At 55.5% G+C, this 21,424-nt stretch overlaps 1 protein-coding gene and 1 long non-coding RNA gene across 2 annotated transcripts in view; one reads left to right on the forward strand and one right to left on the reverse strand.

Annotated features, from left to right (window-relative positions):
* Nucleotides 1-630, forward strand: part of LOC137481448 (uncharacterized) — an 89,438-nt gene extending 88,808 nt beyond the window's left edge. The window contains exon 2 of the long non-coding RNA XR_011003499.1: nt 271-630. This is a non-coding gene — a long non-coding RNA (uncharacterized lncRNA). The remainder of the gene's footprint in view (nt 1-270) is intronic.
* An 11,480-nt stretch (nt 631-12,110) lies between these two features.
* Nucleotides 12,111-15,821, reverse strand: FOXF1 (forkhead box F1). The gene is made up of 2 exons (XM_068202434.1): nt 13,930-15,821; nt 12,111-12,295 (listed from the first exon to the last, which is right to left on the reverse strand). Exons 1-2 carry the CDS (start codon nt 14,987-14,989, stop codon nt 12,135-12,137), a joined length of 1,221 nt encoding a protein of 406 aa, XP_068058535.1. The 5' UTR covers nt 14,990-15,821; the 3' UTR covers nt 12,111-12,134.
* Between the last annotated feature and the right edge of the window lie 5,603 nt (nt 15,822-21,424).

Consider the following 21,424-nt stretch of genomic DNA (forward strand, 5'->3'; position numbering starts at 1 on the left):
GGGGTGAGCTCATAACTTTCCAAATGGGAGTGACTCCTCCTCCCGATGGAGAGGGACATTGGACAAGGGCTTGGAGTGGCAGGACACAGGGAATGGCTTCCACCTGCCAGAGTGCAGGGTTAGATGGGATATCAGGGAGAAATTCTCCCCTGTGAGGATGGGCAGGCCCTGGCACAGGGTGCTCAGAGCAGCTGTGGCTGCCCCTGGATCCCTGGAATGTCCAAGGCCAGGTTGGACACTGGGGCTTGGGGCACCCTGGGATGGTGGAAGGTGTCCTTGTTCACAGCACAGGGGTTGGAACAAGGTGATCTTTCAAATCCCTTCCAACCCAAACCATTCTGTCATTCTGTGAACTTCTTGTAAGGTCAGCAAAGGATCTGGAAAGAATCAGTAGTTCCATTCCATTCTTTGTACAGCTCCAAGTGATTTCCAGGATCACTGAGCCCAGATTCAGACAAGCACTGCACGACTCTCTGGGTCTCATTTCAGGGCTTGTGCATTCAAGGCTGAGAGCCAGGGTTATGTTACTACCCAAACACGCTCACTGCATCATCAGCTTCCAAAGCAGAGGAAAGAAAAGCAAAAAAAATAATTATCCATCCCTGCCTGCCCTTTCCAAATGATGGCAAATTGAGTAATGAGATCATTTGCTGTTCCTTTTGACTCTGGGGTATTTCTTGCTCTGCTGAAGATGTCCAGGTGACCTTAGCAGTTAAAAGCCAGTGACTCTGCCAACGAAAACTTCAGCATCTCAAACTTCCCCTGTTGCATTTCAGGTGGAACCACCCTTTTCTGGTCACATTTGTGGGAATCACATCCTCTACCTTCTTTCCTTTCTTCCCATCTTGGGTTTCATTGCAGATCTGTTGATGTGTTCTGTAAATGTGGTAACTTTGCTTGCTTTCCTGCCAGCCCAGCCTGCAGCCAGGGGCCAGGTTTGTTTGGACAAACATCTGGATATTTTTCTGTTTGCAGTTGTGGTTCTGGGTGAAGCCCACAGGTGAGCAATGTCCAAAATCTTGGCTCTTTCCAGCCTGTCACTTCTTTCTGTCATGTGTTTCACTGCCACATTTCATTGTATTTACCCAACATCCTGTTGCTTTCCCAACTGAGAGTTAAACTCCAAACCATCCTATGAGGAGATGCTAACTAGGGGTATGCAACAGGTTGGAAATCAGGAGGAATTTCTTCATGGAAAGGGTGGTCAGGAATTGGAAGGGGCTCCCCAGGGAGGTGGTGGAGGTGTCCAAGGAAGGGCTGGACCTGGCACTCAGTGCTCTGGGCTGGTGACAAGGTGGGGATGGGTCACAGATTGGATTTGATGATGCTGGAGGTCTTTTTCAACTTGTATGACTCTATGAACTGTGGTTAAGAAGAAAAATAATTACTGTAAGCTTAAGCTTATTAGCATTTTGAATGGACTGGGAAAATGCTGCAGTGATCCTTGCATTTTTATTTTTGATTGAGGTTATCCAGGTGCTGCCATCCCAGTCAACAAATCCCTCTCTGAAGTCAGTGCAGTTCTACCTTGGAGAGTCAGGGAAGCAGGGGCAGGGATGGGGCTCTTGGTGCTGCTCTTCTCCAGCTAAAAGACATTTCAGTGCCAGCTGCCAAACTGCTGTTGAATTAAATGAAATTAATTAAACACAAGAGTGGCCAAGGCACAGCCCTGCACGGCTTTCTGGTGTCTCCAGCTGTATGATGTGGATTTTCTCCTGTGGGCTGACCCTAAAGGAAACAGCAGATTGTGTAGGAAAAGTGAATGGGGCAGTCTGCCTCTGTCAGAGCTATTGTTCCAGGCTCTCTGCATGCTCAGGAAGGCATCACTTAGAGCAGAGTCAGGAGGGATTTCTGTAAGTCCACAAAACTCTGAAGTGCAAGAGATTTTATTGAATCCTTGGGCTCTGATCTTATAGAAAATCTGAAGGAATTGAAACCTGCTTATATTTTACTTTGGTTGAGACTAAGGTTATGCAAGATACCAACAATCAAAGCATTAAATCCATACTCTGAAATATTCTCTGCCTGAATGAACAGCCTTTAAAGAGCAGAATACTTACTCAAGTCATAATTCCTCATTCTGTACCTGCTGCAGCTGTGACCTGTGCACAAAGATACAAAATGTGCCACATCTCAGGTGGCTCCTGGCCCAGTTTTACTGCTTAAGACTCATCAGAAAATCATCAACAGTGGCTAAGCAGTGCCTGGATGGTGCAGAAAAGTCTGAAATGCTGCTGATAGATCTCTACTCTGCTTTGAATAGGGAGTGAAGTGATCCCTAGCACAGCCTTGGGTGCAGCAGAGCTGTGTGATGAGAAGAAAGGTTCAGCAGTACAATGGGAAATGCTTTCCTGAGCCAACTTTGTTCCCAGTAATTCAGACTGAGGGCTCTCTATTCTCTGCACAGCCCGATGTCCTCGCCTGTCATGTGGTCGGGCACATTCTTTCCAGCTCCTTTCATGGCACAAACACTTGGGATGCTGCTGTTGAGCTCTTGTTGCTGCTCTCCCCTCTTTTTGAAGGTTCAGTGGGGAAAGATGCTGGTCTGGAGTGAACCCCTGGAGCTGGGTTTGGGATCAGCAGTGACCACCAGTGTTCCATGAGGGACGTGACCTTCCCAGGACCATTCTCCCTTTCTCCCTACCCTCATTTGTGGCAGAAATGCAGAGTGAAACCAGCACGGGGTGAATGGAGCCTCCACCAGCCCCATGAGGGAGAACAGGGTGACTTTGGAGGGGGTTTTTGTTGGAGGCCATCAGTCCCAGCGTGGTGTGTGGCACAGAGCAGTGAGGCAACGCTGGAATCTGCTAACAATGAGGCCGAGGTGGCTCCGTGCCACCCCAAAACTGCACAGGCGTGAGGGTTTTCCTTCAGCCAGCCGTGTCCATGCATTTCCTGGAACACAGACAAGGCCACACAGCTTCAAGCCACCAAAGACAACAGTAAACAAGCTGGGTTGCTGGGTAGGCTCTGAGCTACAAGAGTCAGAGACTGTTTGTTTCCAGGGAAGGAAAAAGGGGATAAGAAAATCTCTCACCATCAAGGCTTTTTCTTGGATCTCACATCCAGGTCCACATCCAGCCCTCCCTGATTCCCTCCAAACAAGCAGCCTGGAAGAACAGAGGTTTTATCCCATTATCCCAATTAAAAAAAAAGTCAGGAAAGGGATGGTTAAACACTGTCTCCAAGTCATGCCTTTATTTTGTGTATGTGTTTTTTTTTTTTTTTTAATTTCATCATCTTCTACTGCTCCAAAGGGAGGAACAAACAGCTTTTAGGGAAATGTTTCCATTGAAAAATCCAGCACTGGGGCTGTGTTTTTTCTCCACAGGGGTGAGGAGGGGGAGGAAAAGCGTGTGCAGGGATTTCTCTCGTTCCGGTTCCTCCGAAGGAACAGCCCCTCACAGCACTTTTGGCTCTGGAGGAAACATCTGTGGCCATGGCCACGTTCCTCGGGCAAACCCCCCTGCTTGGGAGGCTGTTGTGTACCAAATGCTTTGATTTCCTGGTTGCCATCTCTTAAAGATTATCTCCCTCCCAGAAAAGGGCAGCATTTCCCATGTTTCCATGTGTAATGTCCGTGATGGCTGCTATAAACATCATGGAACATTTCCCTGCCCCTCCTCTGACATAGGTAGCAAAGTCTCTGCTTTTCATCTTTCAAAGCCCTGCAGAAATGTTTAGGGTCGTGTATCCTGCCATTGTTCTGGGCTGGGCATCCCACTGAAGTGCCTGGGAGAAATGAGTTCAGGATATGGATCTATCTCTGGTCCATCTCTGCTGCGGCCCCAGGAACATCCACATTTTGCAGATGGGAAGGCAGAGATGGCTCCTGATAGACTGGAGGCAACTGGTCATTCCCAGCCCTTTGGAAAACAACAGGAGGACAAGACAAAAACTCAGCAAAAGCTCTCAAAAACCCTCAACCAAGCCCCTCTTGGGCTTTTTTGTGTGACAGAACTGATGTTCCCAACGGGAATTTTAATACCTGGAGCATCAGGGTGGCTCTGGGAGCCTTTAATCCCACTGGTCCTCCTGCTCCAGAACTTTCCATCAAGGTACCAGCACCTTGGTATGCCAAGGGATAAATCACAGCTCCTGCTTCTTTGGAGACAAAGCACCAAAGAGAATTTTTTCCCAGACTTTTGCCCCAGGAACATCCAGATTTTGCAGATGGGAAGGCAGAGATGGCTCCTGATAGACTGGAGGCAACTGGTCATTCCCAGCCCTTTGGAAACCAGCAGGAGGACAAGACAAAAACTCAGCAAAAGCTCTCAATAAACCTCAACCAAGCCCCTTTTGGGCTTTTATGTGTGATAGAACTGATGTTCCCAACATTTTGTCTCCCAGGGGACACCTGGAGCCTTTAATCCCACTGGTCCTCCTGCTCCAGAACTTTCCAGCACATGCCAGGGAGAAAGCATAGCTCCTGCTCTGGGAGACAAGACATGAAACACAAATTGTTCCCCAAATGTGCCACCTCCAGATGTCTCCAAGTCACACAAATGTGTTATCATCCACCCATCTCCACACTTTGAGCCAAGCCAGGTTTACCTTTCCTTAAAGAATAAAGCAAACACACAGGGCAGTTAAATGGGATCAAAAAAAGGCCAGGGGGAGAAGGAAAACATTCATGTGGTGAAAGCTGCCACATTTGTAAGCATTACCATATCCATGGCTACCACTCCTTCAGACTTCAGAGTGAATAATTGTTCAGACAAGAGCCATACCTGTGTTTTTCCAGAGGGATCTTGTGTTTTCCGAGGGTTTCCAGGCACCTGCACTGCTCAGCCTCTGGAGTGTGGCATTTCCATCGCTCTGGAGGAGGCAGTGCCTGGAGCTGCTGCTCTGCAGGGACTTCTCTTCACCCCCCACGCAATTGCTGCAGCAAGTTCTGCTCCAGATGAACTCCTGGTACCCCAAAGTCCCTGCAAAACTTTCCAGGCCATGTCGTCCTGCTTTCCCAGGTGTGTTTGCTTATTTTTGCAGTAATTAGCCTGAGGCTGAGCCGAGCCACAGAGCTGCACTTTCTGTGCCATTCCAGGGCTTTTGAGTCTTGCTGCTTTAAATAAAGGAAGGTCTGTGCTCAGGCTCATGTTCTCACTGCTGAAGCCAAGTGGCACTGCCAGTGTCCCCACATCCCTTCCCGTGATTAAACCGAGGTGGTTTGACCTCTGGAATTGCCATTTGCTCTCTGGTGCTCGTTGCAGAGATCTCTGAGGTGACCTGGAGAAGTGTCTGAGGAAAGGAAATCCCTACTGATGGCACAGTGCAAAAACTTAGTTCATTTCAAGACTGGAGTTGGAATATTTATCAGAAGTTGGATGAAGCAGGGCAACCCCTGATTCATGGAATGGTTGGGGTTGGAAGGGACCTCAAAGCTTGTCTCATCCCAGCCCTGCCATGGCAGGGACACCTTCCAACATCCCAGGGTGCTCCAAGCTCCATCCAGCCTGGCCTTGGGCACTTCCAGGGATCCAGGGGCAGCCACAGCTGCTCTGGGCACCCTGTGATAATGGGAATTTGGATTTTGAGCCAGAAGCTCAATAAGATTTATTCCTTCTGTTGTCTTTTATTAATAATACACCCACAGGATAATTTAGATTGGAAAACCCTCCCCTAGGATCATCCAGTCCAACCACTGATATTAATATCCTGGTTTAAATTCCTTACTGGATTCTGACAGGGAAAGTTACTTTAGAAAACAAGGCAGCCCCGTGCCTTTCCTCACTCATGGAGGCAATCTGAGAATTTCTGGGAATATCATCAGCTTCCAGCTGCAGAGCTGCACTGGGGGCACCTCCTGCTCCTCTGGGGGCTCCTCTCATCCACCTGTTTGATCCCTGAGGATGACTCCTTGTGGCCAAGATTCCTTGGCAGGGATAAATCCTCCAGGAGCATCCCAGCACTGCCTTTTCCTGCAGAGCATGAGGCAGGAGTTATGCTTGGAAAGGGAACAGATGTTCAGGTGTGGCCTCCCAAAAGCATTGCAGAAATCAAAGTCCCCTTCCAAAAGTGAAAAGAGCTGTTGTTTGATCCCCTGAGGTCCACAGATCCCAAATATTTTGGTTTTGAGGAAGAAGTCAGGCACCCACTGATTATTATGGATCTCAGCCTTTATACCTGCTAAGAACTTGGTGCCAAACTCATCCCTTGGCATCCCAAATACCCATTTAAGATTCCAGGCGTTGTTCCCACAGGTTAAGTCTCCAAGGTTTTCTGCAAATCTGGATAATCAACCCCATCTGAGAGCATCCTGTGTCAGGTGCCTGTATCCATGGGTTAACCCATGCTTTTCCATGCCAGGTATTCCCATCTGTCCCACCTGGGCACGGAAAAGGTTTGATGCAGAAGTGCTCCATAAAGGAGTTTCACCTGGTGTGAAGATGGGATAAAAGGGATGTCCCCCCTCACAGGTCCGGATGCCAGAAAGGAAAAATGAAAACAAAATAAATCCATTTTAAAGAGATTTTTTTTAATTAATTAATAAAGGGGAAAAAAAAAAAAAACCAACAAGCTTTTTAGCATCCACCTGGTGGGGAAAGGCTCCAAGCCGGCCCTGCCTGGACGCGTTCGAAGCCAAATTTTGGGACAGCCGCGGGCCGGCGGTCCCTGCTCGCCGCCGCCAGGTGGCGCTGCCGCCAAGGGAACGGCACCGCCCCCGCAACGCCCGGAGCCCCCGGATCCCACCGGGATCACCCGAACCCACCGGGATCATCCAACACCCCCGGAGCCTCCGGATCCCACCGGGATCACCCGAACCCACCGGGATCATCCAACACCCCCGGAGCCTCCGGATCCCACCGGGATCACCCAACACCCCCGGGAGCCTCCGGATCCCACCGGGATCATCCGAACCCACCGGGATCATCCAACACCCCCGGGAGCCTCCGGATCCCACCGGGATCACCCGAACCCACCGGGATCATCCAACACCCCCGGAGCCTCCGGATCCCACCGGGATCACCCGAACCCACCGGGATCACCCGAACCCACCGGGATCATCCAACATCCCCGGAGCCTCCGGATCCCACCGGGATCATCCAACACCCCCGGGAGCCTCCGGATCCCACCGGGATCATCCAACACCCCCGGGAGCCTCCGGATCCCACCGGGATCATCCAACACCCCCGGAGCCTCCGGATCCCCCCGGGATCATCCAACACCCCCGGAGCCTCCGGATCCCCCCAGGATCATCCAACACCCCCGGAGCCTCCAGATCCCACCGGGATCATCCAACACCCCCGGAGCCTCCGGATCCCACCGGGATCATCCGAACCCACTGGGATCATCCAACACCCCCGGGAGCCTCCGGATCCCACCGGGATCATCCAAACCCACCGGGATCATCCAGCACCCCCGGGAGCCTCCGGATCCCACCGGGATCATCCGAACCCAACGGGATCATCCAACACCGCCGGGAGCGTCCGGATCCCACGGGGATCATCCGAACCCACCGGGATCATCCAACACCCCCGGGAGCCTCCAGATCCCACCGGGATCATCCGAACCCACCGGGATCATCCAACACCCCCGGAGCCTCCGGATCCCACCGGGATCATCCAACACCCCCGGGAGCCTCCGGATCCCACCGGGATCATCCGAACCCACCGGGATCATCCGGATCCCATCGGGATCATCCAACACCCCCCAGATCATCCAACACCTCTGGGAGCCTCCAGATCCCACCGGGATCATCCAAACCCACCAGAACCTCCGGATCCCACCAGGATTATCTGAACCCACCGGGATCATCCAGATCCCACCGGGAGCCTCTGAATCCCACCGGGATCTTCCGAACCCACCGGGATCATCCAACACCCCCCAGATCATCCAACACCCCTGGGAGCCTCCGGATCCCACCGGGATCATCCGAACCCACCGGGATCATCCCACACCCACAGGGTCCTCCAAATCCCACCGGGATCATCCAAACCCACCAGGATTGAGATCCCACTGGGATTGTCCAACACCCCCAGGATTATCCAGATTCCCTCAGCATCATCCAAACTCACTGGAATCTTCCAAAGCCACTGGGATCACCCAACACCCCTGGGATCATCCAAACCCCCCAGGATCATCCAAATCCCATCTCACCGGGATCATCCAGCACCCCTGGCATCATTCAACAGCTCCAGGATCATCCAAATCCCACCGGGATCTTCCAAACCCCCAAGGATCCCTCAAACCCACCCGGGATCATCCAAAAGCCCCCAGGATCCCTCCGTCCCCCAGGATCCCTCCAATTCTCTCTCAGGATGCTCCAATCCTCTGGGGTCATCCAATGACCCCAGGACCCTCCAGAACCCCCAGCATCCCTCCAAGCCTTCCCCCTCGATGCTGCCTCCCAAAAACGGCTGCAGATCATCCCAATGGACCCTCCCAAAAATGTGTGCCCCCCACAGGGGACCCAGCCCCACATCCCCTCTTCCAGGCTTTCCTTGGGATCTCTGCAGTATCCCGTGCTCCCTCCAGCTCTGTCCCCACGTGGGGCTCACCAACACGAGCCCACGAGCGGGTGACAGTGGCAGACACAGCTCCAGCTCCACGGTGGCCTTGTAGGGATGGGGGAAACATCCTGGGAGGAGCAGAGGGAAACGCCACCAGAATCCCTGCACAAGGCCTGGGGACACCAATGTCCCCTGATCCAGAGGAGACAACCTGCCTGGAGACACCAGGCCCTGCTTCTCATCGCGCTCCAGAATTTCATCCCTGTAGAAAATTCCTGGGCAATTCCATCCCTGTAGGAAGTTCCTGGGCCTGCACAGGGCATCAGCGATGAGAAGCTGTTTGCTGAAGTAGAAATGCCAAAACCCCAAAAGAAAAGGAGTTGTATTCCCTAAGGATTGGGATGTGAGGGATGAGGAGCAGGGAGCAGCTCGCTGGTGCTGAGCACAGACAGATCTGAGCCTTTCCAGCAGCAAATCCCTCATTTCTGAGCAAGCCCTGCCTCGCCGCTCTCCCAGGGCTCCCACGGCATTTCTGGGCAAGTTTATCCCTCCTCACCTCCTCTCAGAGCCCCAGCATTCCTGGAAAAGCACAAGCAGCTTGGGGTTTGCCGTCCCCTGGGACTGAAAATACTGGGGAAAACCCCGTTGGGCTTTTGCAGATGAAGAGCTGGGGGGGTTTGCAGGACCTGGGGGTTTACAGGACCTGGGGGGGGTTTGCAGGACCTGGCGGGGTTGCAGGACCTGGGGGGGGTTTGCAGGACCTGGCGGGGTTGCAGAACCTGGGGGGGGGTTGCAGGAGCTGGGGGGGTTGCAGGAGCTGGGGGGGTTTGCAGGAGCTGGGGGGTTTGCAGGACCTAGGGGAGTTTTGCAGGAGCTGGGAGGGTTTCAGGAGCTGGGGGGGGCTTTCCAGGAGCTGGGGGATTTCAGGAGCTGGGAGGGTTTCAGGAGCTGGGGGGGTTTCGGGAGCTAAGGGGTTTTGGTCTCTCCTGGCTGCTGGAGGGCTCTGGGATGGAGAGCTCCTGTTTAGACTGCGCTCACTGGCTTGAGGAATATGTGGCGTCCCCGGAATGCAGCGGCTCTGTTTTTCCAGGTTTGGAAAGCCACGGGAGGGAGAGGAATGAATCACACCAGGCTTTGGTGGGGAGCAGACACGGAACCCCTGCAAGCTGGGCCCGAGCCTTGCAAGGTGCTGCCTGCCCTTCCCAGCCTCCAGCAGCACCAAATGCCAAGGAGGATCCCAAATCAATCCGAAGGGATGAAAACAAAACTTGGGAGTGACAGTGGGATTTCAAGGAGCTGAGCTCCTAACTCTGGACCATTATTGAAGCCACACCTCGTTCAGATATTTGCTTCAGGAGCAAAAAACCCTCTGGGTTCAGCTTGTACCTAAAAGGATGGAGATAGCACGCTCGCCTCCAACAGGGATGGGGAAAGATCAACCCAGAAAAGCATAAAAACGGGGAAAACCAATAATGCTGTGGGCAGATTGCTGCTGGCTTCAAGAGATCTAAACAGAGATTTTAAAAACCCAAAAACATTAACAAAAATTTTTAAAGAACACCCAAAACCCCACAACGCTCCTCAAAAAAACCCCACAAAACAATAAAAAACCCCACTCTGCAAAGGCCTCCCCCAACTCTAATAAAGCTTTGCCTTAATAACAGTAATATTACAAATTTCTCCCTTGTTACAGCAAACTTGGATTTTAATTAAGCTGATTCCACAGAGCTGGGCTAATTAGTGTGCTCTGATTAAATTTCCCTCTATAAAGGCAGAAATCCACAACCACGTAATCAGATTAATTCGCCTGCATCTCTTTTTTATGGGCGTTGATATTAAATATTGATAGAGACATATTGGCTCACAAATTAAAGCAAAAATTTCTCGCTACTGGAAAATCTTGAATTAGCCCAAATCCCCCCAAAATTCACAGGAAAATACCGATATTTAAATGCAGACTTATCACTGCCCCATGCACGACGGAGATGCTGCAGTTGATCTGCTTAATTTTTATTCCTGTTTATTAATTCCTAATAATTTGGGTTAATTTGGGTAAATTTCCTTCAATTTTATGAATTTTTATTTCTTTTTCACGCAGGAAAAAGCCCGCGGGAAGTTTCCTGCAGGCTCGGAAAATTCCCGGGATAGAGGAGGAGGAAAAAAGGAGCTGGAAAATTCCCGGGATGGAGGAAGAGTAAAAAGGAGCCGCGGGCTCCATCCCGGCAGCTTCACGCCTGGATTCGAGGGAGAGGCAAAGAGCTGTCAAACAGAGCCTTTAACCTTGGGAAAAAAAATGGAATAATCCTAATAATAAAAAGCTAAAAATAAAAAGCTCCGCCGCTTTTCCTCCTTCTGCGTTTCAATATCCTCAACTGAAATATTTCCCGGCAGGGAAATTGGCAACCAGGACTCCGTGAAGGTGAAAAAACCCTAAAAATTCGGTTTTGAGTCTGTGCCGGGACGGGAAATTATTGCCCGAGGGTTTGCAGGGCCGGACTCCTCATTAATTAAGCTTAATTACACTGCATGCTCGTTTATTTGCTGCTCATACAATCGTGAAGCCCATGTACAAATAACATACAGGTTTTATTTCGGGATTTTTTTTTTTCTTTAGGGACAAAACGTACACAAAAAAAAAGCGAAAAAAATCAAAAAAAACAAACCCACATAATTACAATTTTATACAGTGCAGAAAGAATTAAAATAGGTGTCACCGAACTGTACAACGTCAGGGTGGAAAAAAAAATAGAGAGGAGAGGGAGGGGGATAATCCTTCATTATATATATATTTCTATAAAAACATATGGAGGATTGTCTTTACACAGAGACCACGGTCGCTTGCAAATTTACAAAGGTTAACTAAAAAAACCCAAATCTATATGGCAAATATTGCCAACAGAGATTCCCCGATTTAATACTGATCAACTGAGACTATTCGTGTCTCGATTATTAGCAACAACAACAATAACAAAAAAAAAAGAATTGTAGAATAAATAACAGGATGAGCATGGCTGTCTCTTTCCAAAGTGCCTTGTTCTCTCTGCATAGGGTCTGATCCTGCAGTCTTTATGCAGGCAAAAAAACCAAAATTAATAGTTCCAAAAAATCCCTCTGAGAGATTTTTTTGCCCGCTGGGTGTTGGCCGGCAAAAAAAAAAAAAAATTAAAAATAAAAGGAAGGAAAAAAAAAAATTAAGTATTTTTCCGGGCTCGAAGTGAGACGGCAGCGAGAGGATTTGAGTTCGGGGTCTTTTCCAGCCCCCTCAGCCCGAGCCGGTGGCATCGCTCACTGCCAACTCCCCAAACTGAGTTTGCAATTTCATTTTTTGGTTTTTGTTTTGTTTTGTTTTGTTTTGTTTTTAACCTCATTTGGCAAAGCCTCACCCCAAACTCGCAGTCGGGGCTTTCGGGACGGAGGCGGGGGCTGCTTTTGCTTTCTCCTCCATCCCTCCCCGAGCAGAAGAAGGCACAGACGCTGCGGGCTCGCACCCCCGGCCGATGCTCAGCTCGCTCCCGGGGCCGCACTCCGCGCTGCCGCCGCTTCCCGGAGCTCCGGGCTGTTCCTGCTGCCCAAAGCCAGGCTGGCACATGGTTCAACCCCCCTGGCACCCAGAGCGTCCTGGGGGATGCTCAGCGCCCGGCTCCGGCCTGGCCGGCCCCAGCACCGGGGTTTTTCCGCCCCGGCTCACATAACGCACGGCTTGATGTCCTGGTATGTCACTTGTTGGTGGTAATAGGAGCCGCTGCCCGCCGAATGCATGGAGGAGGAGGCCATGGCGTTGAAAGAGAAGACGAATTCTTTTCTGTCGCACATGCTCGGAGACTGCGAGTGATACCGCGGGATGCCTGCGGGACGGGGGGAGAGATGGTCAGCAGCGCCAAGAGATTCAGCAGGGGAGGGTGAGCGCAGGGGAGGGAGAAAAACGCGGCATGGGGTTGAAAAAAAACCCCAACAACCCATCCCGCCCGCACGCCGCGGTCCGAGCGCGGATTTGGGGGTGTTAGGGCACATCGGGGCTCCGCGGGTGCGGGCAGGTGCGGCAGAGAAAGCCCCGCGGCCCCGGGACGGCGATTGCCTGCCCGGCCTGAGGGCACAGCGAGGAGAAGGGATTTGCGTTGGGTTTAGGGGGTTTTTGGTTTTGTTTCAACACTTATTTTCTTCCGCCCCGGCTGCTTTTCCCATCGCCTCGGCCCGCGCGGAAAATCCGCCGGGTGCGGAGCGGGGCAGCTCCCGTTCGTGCCGGGAGCGGCGGCGGGGACCGGGAGGAGGCCGGGGCCGAGAGCCGGCGGCAGCGGGGCTGTTCCTGCCGCTCCTTCCGCCACCTCGGCATGGAAAAGCGCCCCGGGAATTGGGGGTGCGCTGGGCATGGGGTGCCCTGCCCCGCAGCGCTCCCGCCGCTCGTTTGGGTGATAATCAGAGCGTTTCGGTGAAGGCCGCGCACGGGCCCGGTGGCTCCTCGGGGCGGATTCCCAGCTCCGTTTACCAGAGGCCCTGGATGCGCCGAGCTCCGGGAAGCGCCCCGGGACCGGAGGGTGCCCGCGGTGGGCACTGCCCCGGCCCGGCCGGGGCTGGGGCTCTGCCCGGTTTCTGCAGCTCTGATGCTGTTTCCCCCCGCTTCGCTTTGTGTTTTTGACCCATTTGTTGTCCGCTTCGCAGCCGTTCCTGTCAGGCACGTCCCGCTCCCCCGAAGGCCCGGGGTGATGGCCAGGGACCCCCAAATCTGCCCCATCACCCGCCCGTGGCTCCGGGGTTCCCCCGTGCCACGAGACCCCACAGCCGCCGCCCCCCGAGGGGAACGTGGGCAGCAAAGCGAAACCCAGCGCTGGCCTCGTCCCTTCCGAGGCCTCTCCCCGGCCAAACACCATCTCCGTTCCAAGACTCGGGGCAAATGTAGCCCCGACAGCTCCAGAGACGAGACCGAGCCGGGGTTTTGGGGCGCGGGAGGATTTGGAGGGTCGGGGCCGCCGGCTTCGGCTTGGGCGACGGATGGAGGGAGGTGAAGGGCCTGGAAAACACGGCCCTGAGATGTGTGAAAAGCACGGCTGATGGCGGGGAAGGGGCCGGGGTGGGATGGCGTGGGTGGCGGACCACCCGATGGGGCATTCCTCCCTTTTCCCTCCAAGTGCCGACGGAGGTGGGAGAGCCCAAGGGTGCATTCCCGGCCTCTCCTTCCCGCAGCTCCCCGCTGCCTGAGCCCACCGGCCTTAGGCCCGGGGCGGCCCTGGACGTGAAGCAGCCGCCGGCAAGAGCGGAGCCCCGGCCCGGGAAGAGCGGAGCCCCGACGGGCGCCCCGCTGCCCCCGGGAAAGGAGGCGAGGAGCGAGGGCAAGGCAGCTTCCCCTCGGGACCTGCATTAAAAGCGCCCCCGAAGCGGGATCCCGGCTGGCAGCGGCACCGCCGGGATCCACGCGGGGCCCGCAGCCCAGGCCGACCCCCGTGGCCGCGGTCGCGGATGCGCCCCACGCGTGGCCGCGCCTTACCTTGGAGGTCGGCGGTGTTGTGGCTGTTCTGGTGCAGGTAGGGCTGGTCGAGGGAATGCGTGGAGAGGCTGGAGGAGAGCGGGTTGGCCGTGGGGTTGCAGGGCGAGAGGGGCTGCTGCTTGATGTAGGACGCGCCGGTGTTGAGGGCCGCCGAGGCGCTGGGCGCCCACGCCGAGGCCGAGCTGGAGTAAACCGAGTGCGGCTCCATCACACCGCCGGCGGGGAGCAACGGGGATGCGGGCACGGAGCTGTCGTGGTGCGGGTATTCCCCGGCCGAGGAGCCGGTGCAGCCGCCCATGTAGGTGTGCCCACCGTTGGCGGGCAGGTGGGGCACGGAGTGTCCCGCCAGGCCCATCCCCTCCACGTTGCTGGACAAATGCCCGTTCATCATCCCCAAGCCCCCTTCGAGGGAGAGGCTGTTGGGGGGGCAGGAGAGCCCGCCGGCCGAGCCCTGGAAGCCGTAGCTGTCGGGGAGGTGGTTGAAGCTGAGCCCGTTCATCATGCTGTACATGGGCTTCAGCGCCTGGCATTTCCTCCGGAACCCGCGGGGCCGGCGGCGGAACGAGCCCTCCTCGAACATGAACTCGCTGGCCGGGTCGATGGTCCAGTAGTGGCCCTTGCCCGGGCGTCCCAAGCCCTTGGGCAGCTTGATGAAGCACTCGTTGAGCGAGAGGTTGTGGCGCACCGAGTTTTTCCAGCCCTGGTAGGAGCCTCGGAAGAAAGGGAAGCGGCTCTGCAAGAACTGGTAGATCTCGCTGAGGGTCAGGCGTTTGGAGGGAGAGCTCTGGATAGCCATGACGATGAGGGCGATGTAGGAATAAGGCGGCTTCTCCGGCCGCCGGATCCCCGCGTTCGTCTTCTTCGCCTTGGGGCCGCCGCTGCCCGGGGCCCCGCCGCTGCCCGGGGCGCTGCCGGCCGCGCCGCCGGTCCCCGCGGAGGCGGCGTCCATGGCCGAGCTCTGCGGCTGCTTCTCAGCCACGGAGGACATGGGGCCGTAGCTGCTCTGCACCGGAGGAGGAGGGGGCTGAGAGGACAGAGCCTGCTGCGCTTCTGCAGTCATCTACGGCCAGGTCCGCGGCGGCCAGCCCCAGCCCCGGCCCTCCTCCGCCGCCCCCCCAGCGCCCCCGCAAAAGGCCACGCTGCTGGGGGCTCGCCGCCACTCACCCACCACCCTCCCTCCGGCGTCCTCCCGGCCCCCCGGCGGGTTCGCTTTCCACCGGGAGACTTCACCCCTCCGTGGATAAACAAATGGGAGCGACGGCACCCCCCACCCCCCCTTTGCCTCCTCCTCCCACTCTATCCCTAAATCCGAGCGCGGCTGCAGAAGGCGAGCGAGAGGCGGAGGGTCGGGGGGGCCGCAGGGAGGCGGGATGGGGGGGCGGGTGGAAGCGAGCTGAGCTCGGCTGCTGCGAGAAGAGGAGCCGGGGCCGCCGCCTGCGCCTGCCCCGCTGCCCCTCGCCGGGCCGGGCTCCCGGGGCCGCCGCCGTCCCCTCCCGAGGCTTTAGCTGGGCTGGCGCTGCCGCTGCTGCGGGGAGCTGCTTCCCATCGCGGTGGCTGTCGAGTCTGCCCCCGGCCCCGCCGCTCGCCTTCTACTTTATCTCTCGCAGCGGCGTCTGCCGCTCCTTGACAGACGTAAGCGAAGAGCGGAGATCCCCGCCCCGAGCCGCTCCCCCCCGCCCTCCCGGGCGGCCCCTCCGCCGCCCCGTGCCGGCCCCCTCCGCCGCCGCTCCCCGCTGGTGGGCAGCTTTTAAAGAGCCCTTTCCACGCCGCCCTGCCCCACCCGGGGGGGCTGCACGCCGCACCCCTGCCCGCCGCGGAGGGCACCGCGCGTGTATCTCTGTGTGTGTGATTTATGCCACGCGTGACCGCGACGAGCCGTGCGGCTCCTCCGCCCCCTCCCTGCGCCCCTTCCCAGCCCGGGATTGCAGGGCACGGGCCCCACGCGGGCCGGGGCAGGGCCTGCGGGCAGCGCGGAGGTTCCGCGCGTGGCGTGGGGCAGCGGCGGCGCTGCCCGGCCGCCGGCTCCGCGCTGCGCGCAGCTTCGCCCACTTCAAACCCCCTCTTCGTGCGCTCTTTTTAAGCTCGGCGGGCCCGGGCAGGATGTTTATACTGCGCAATGTAAACACGGGCTCGGGGGTGCTTTAATAAAAAGAAATCGGCGAAAACTCCCGCTGCCTCGCGAAATGCCCTTTTCTGCCTCCGCCGCCGCTCCGGGGCCGGGAACGGGCTTCGGACCCCTCGCCTGCTCCGAATCTGCCTTAGGGATGAGGGTGGGTTGTTTTGTTTGGGGTTGTTTGGGGCTTTTTTGAGGGGGATGTATATGAATCTGTGCTGGAGTTTCGCGGCTCCGTGCCCGGAGTTTGACGCTCAGCTCCGGCGGTGCCACGGGCACACGCGGCGGGTGGGGGGAAGGAGAATAGAAAGCCAGAGGGGCAGAGACCCCCTTTTCTCCCTCCCCTCTCCCCCAAAAGCCACCTCTTTGAGCACCGTGCCACCGGCAGAGCTGTCACTCGAGGTAAGTCGCTTGAAACCTTTGTCACCTACTCGCGGCCCGCGCGTGGAAAAGTGCGCGGTGCAGGGGGGTGGGATTGTGGGTGGGCACGGGGGAAGGAGCCTGGGCTCTCAGGGCTGCCGATGTGCCGGCTGCTGCCGCCTGATCCCTCCCGACACTGGGGAAAAGAAAAGAGAAAGGAAAAAGGGGGAAAAATCCGGCCCGTCCCCCCGCACCCCGTTGCAGGCCTCGCCGCAGGGCTGGGGGTGCATCCCCGTGCAGAGAGAGAGAGGGGACACCCCCCTCCCCAAGCCCCTCGTCTTCCAGCTTCGCTTCTCAAGGTTTTAATGATAATTTAATACCTTTTAAAGGAAAGATAGTCACCGATCGGGTTTCTAAACTCCCTCCGCGTTATTGGCGAGCAGTTGTGAGCAGCCTCCGGGGCGCCTGTCACATCTGTGGTACGACCAAGAGGGATTTCACATCAGGGTTTTCTCTTTTTTTTTTTTTTTCTCCTTACCTTTCTATCCTCCCCCCTCCCCTCTTTTCCCCCCTTTTCGAGAAGAAGAAAAATAAAAAAAAAAAGAAAAAAGAAAAATCGTCCTGCAGACAGCACCGGCCCTCCCGTTCCCGGTGCAAACGGGCCCGGGACAGGCACGGGAGAGCCCTGGGCAAGCCCCAGGCCGGGGGCAGGTAGCCAGGGAAGGGGTGGGAGGAGGTTGGGACAGTTATTTCGGGAGCTTTTCCCCGGAGAAGGAGGAGAACGAGCAGCTCCGGCTGCCCGGGGAGGCGGCGGCCGCTGCCCCCTCGGCGTGGAGCAGAACGTAGAGCAGGGTGGCTGCTCGGGAAGCGGGGAAAGCACCCCAAAGATCGCTTTTATTTTGGAAAGCAATCACCTTCCCCGGGGCTTTCATCCCCGAGGAGGCTGGTGCAGAATATTCCCTCTGCTTCTCGCTCTATTTCTTTTTATTTTTGCTGCGGGAGCGCATCTCTTACCCTGAGCTTTGCTCCGCATCGAATGTTTCCCCCCCGGCTCACGAAAAGGGTGGATTTCTTTGCTTTCTGTCACTCTGCGACCGAATCTCCCCGATCTGCCCCCAAAACACCCGGCGATGGAGCGCTAAACACAGCACAAAGCACCCGTGGAAAGAATCCCGTTCAAAGCGTTCGCCACCAGCAGAGTTTCCACGAGGAAATAAAATATCTCCGAGTTAAAAAAAAAAAAAAAAAAAAACAAAACACCAAAATCTCCGTGGAAATCAAGCTATTTCCCCTCAAAGAAAACCAGTCCCTTCACGAGTGCCCTTTGCCCCTCTCGCAATATCTTTTAGGAGGGGGGAGATTTGGTTTCCGATGCATTTATTATAGCTAGCAAAAATGAAAAATGGGAATATGTCGCTCCAGGTCCTATAGGCCTCGTCGTGGGAACAGCAGAAATGTTGGGGGGTTTTAATCCGAGCGTACGAGTTGGGGAAAGGAGAGTTTTGGGGAGGAAAAGCCTGGTGTACCGAGGAGGAGGAGGATGGTGTGGGGGAAAACGGGACTCGCTTTTGGTGTTGTCTGCTCGTGATTTGGGTGGGTTAATCGGGTCCTTCCCAGCCCCCGACGGGCAGAGATGAAAAGAAGGGAGAAAAAGAAGAAATGACAAAAATTAAATTATCATCTGGCGCAATTAGCCTCTCCCATCCCGCTCGGAGCCCGCTTTCCCGGCCCCGGCCCCGCTGCGCTTCCCACCCGGCTCCTTCCCAAACCCGCTCCCCTTCCCTCCCCCTGCCCGAAACTCGGGCCGTGTTTTGTGTAAAAATAGACAAATCCGAGCTTTCTTCCTTTTCCTGCGCCGAAGGTATTTTTCCTAGCTAATTGCTTAAGTGAAGTCAACTCGGCGAGCAGGCCGGGTGTAACCCGAGGATGGAAATGTATATAATGTGTATAGGTGGCATTGTTAGAGGCGGGCTGGGTGCTGCTCCGACAGGGGCCGGGGTGTTCCTGCGAGCCCGGACCACCCAGGGCGAGGGGAGTGACCGCCCCGTGTCCCCCTCCCCGCTGTCCTGCTTTGCATTAACACCACCCGCGGGACCCCCCCGGTCCTCAGCACCAGCCTTTTCCCCTCGGCTGCTTTGGGTTTTTTTATTTTATTTTTTTTCAGTCGCCGCCATCCCCGTGGCCGCTGGCCCCAAATCCGCGGCGAATTGATCCCTAAATGTTTATTTAAAGGCGAGGGGGTGCGTTCGAGCGAGGGGGTCGAGGATGGGGGGAGGAGAGCTGGGGGAAGGTGGAAGCACCGAGGGAGAGATGTTTTTAGGGAGACGCACGCACACCCCAAACTTCTTTTGGGGATCCATCACACGGCAACGCTTTGCCCCACGCGTGGGACTTTTCCCAGTCCCAGCCTTGGCCTCTCTCATTCCTGGAGGCAAAGCCCGGTCTCCAGGACCGAACGGGACCTGGAGAAGATTTTGGGAGAGCAGAAGCCGAAATCGGGAGCGCATCAGAGCTGCCCAAGAGTCTGAGGCGGCTGCGGGGAGGTTCGGGCTGGCTGTCACCGCCGTGCCTCAGGCAGAAGTTCAGGCTTTGGTCAGAAAGGGAAAAAAAAAAAAAAAGGAAAATCTTAATCTTCCCCTTTTTGTCTCCCTTTTCCCCCCTCTGCCCTACCCGAGTCTCCCCCCGCCCTTCAAGCCCAGATTTTCCATGACGTCCTTCGATGAAATATTGCAGCACAGGAATTTACAGCCTTCTTCAGCTCGGGATTTTTTTTTTTTTTTTTTTTTTTTTTTTTTTCTGTTGAGTTTTCTGGCAGGACCCGGTCCCTGCAATACAAATCGGTTCCAGCGATAATAAGCTCCGAGCGCTACCACTCAGACACAATCGCTTCCCACAGAGATCTTCCAAATATCTCCGGGTATTTATATCCCCGCTCAGGGACGGATAGCTAGAATGCTTTCCGGGGGGATGCTTTAGGGCTGGCTGGGATTCAGCCCCGAAGAATTTGGTACCAAAAGAAACAGCGGGGTTGAGCCGGAGCAGGGCTGGGACCCGGCAAGTAATGCTCCCACACCCCACGAATTCGCCCTTAAAGGCAGCTCGAATTGTAAATCCAGGTGTAAATCCAGGTGTAAATCCAGGAGTAAATCCGTTCCTGAGACATTCAGGCTTTCCTGGACGAGGTTTCTTCCCTGGGGGCCCGGGGCTGGGGACGATCCCAAAGCAAACAGAACCCTTGGGGTGGGATATCCCCTGTCCTAATAACTTGGCATAGCGGTGCCATCCAAGCAAAATTCATAGCCACTTCCAGTTTTCCAGCACCAATCCCGTCAGGATAGAGACAAAATTGTGCTGGAGAAACCTTTCGATTCTCTGCTGAGCTTTTTGTCATCGGGAACCACCTCCAGCCCCCGGCGACTCCCGATGCCAAAAGTCCGGCTGGGCCAAGCCGGGCCGGGGGTCTGCACCAAACCAGGAGGACGAGGGAATTCCAGGGGGTTCAGCCTCACTTCCAGCCTTATGGAACCTTTTTTGTTGTTGTTTTCTTGGTTTTTTTTGTTTTGGTTTTTTTTTTTTTTTCTTTTTCTTCCAAGTTTAAAGCAAAACCTTGTCGAAATCCCATCAATGTGTTGGTGCTGGAGGAAGGGGGAATTTTAGCGTCGGGCAGGCGAGGGTCACCAGCCCTATTTCGGGGTGTCCCACAAAATCCGTCTGCACGGAGAGGTGGGAAACATTCAAACGGAATATCCCACATAAAGGAAGCACAGGTTATTTTCTTCCACGGCTGCCAAAAGTCGCAGGGACCGTCCATTATGGGGATAAATAATGGGCAAAGTGGCGGCGTGGATTGCTCCTAAACATCGCGGGGAGATGCGGAAAACAAACACGGCGGGTTTGGGGAGGGATCCGACCTCCCTTTTCCAGGGGACAGCACCCTGGGGGTGAGGACAGCGCGATCTCGAAGAGGAAAAACCCGAGGGGAGGCTGGGGGGACCCACGCGAGTCCCGGCGTGCAGATCCTCTCTTGGAGGGAGAAGGGATTTTGTCCAACACGATCTGACCCGGCACCGCCGAGCATCACCCGGCCCGGGGTGCCAGCACCTGGGCACTGCCCTGGGCAGGTGTCGGGGTCCCCAGCAGCCAGCAGCCCTCGTGCCTTGTCACCTGCCAAGCGGGCAGAGCCACCCAGGCAGGACACGGCCGTGCCCCGCGGGGAGGGATGCGACAGGAGCAGAGAGGGATGCTGAGGACAGGGATGTCCCTGGAGGTACCGGGCAGCAAAACCCCCTTGCGAGAAGGTGCTGCAGAACCCTCTTGTTCGTGCCCAGGGTGCCCAGGGACAGAGCACTTCCAAAAGCAGCTTTTACTGTAGGGAAGCTCGGGGTATTCCTGCGGAGAAAGGAAAATCTCACAGGAGCGGGACTGGGCTGCACAACGGCCTGCTAGGCTGCGTTTTTTAACCTGATTTCTACCGTCAACCCCGCACAGAAACTCCGTGTGCCTTCTTTCCCAGCCCAAAGCCAGGGTTCGAGACGCGCTCACAAACACCGTCAGAAATTCTCGCTTTAAACAACCGCAGTTGTGCAAAGATCTGGGGATGGTTTGCCTTGGAAGCTTTCCCGACAAAAACTGGTTTCCACCGCTAGAATTCCCAAATAATGATGTTGTGTATCAGCGGGTTCTGCGCGGGGTAGGTTGGTGGACCCCTCTACTTTGCAGCTGCCAGAGCAGAGAGTTAAAATATACCAAAAATTGGTTTATCGTCTTTCCCACCTCCTGATAACAGAGCAGCTCCTCGTAAATCGATCCCTTTTGCACAACCAGCCCCTACTTCAATATTCAAAGCGACCTGGAGGGGCTTGAAAAAATGTTCTGCAGGGAATAAAAAGCTCGGCTGGGATTCCCGGGAAAGATGCGCTGTGGATACGTGAAATTCCCGAGCCAAGGTGGGAAAACTTTCCCCAGCACGAGTTGTTGTGTCCCGAAGTTAAACGATTTCTGCAGCAAAGGGATTGATTTTTA

Source organism: Anomalospiza imberbis, chromosome 12, assembly GCF_031753505.1.
Source record: "Anomalospiza imberbis isolate Cuckoo-Finch-1a 21T00152 chromosome 12, ASM3175350v1, whole genome shotgun sequence".
NCBI lineage: Eukaryota > Metazoa > Chordata > Aves > Passeriformes > Viduidae > Anomalospiza > Anomalospiza imberbis.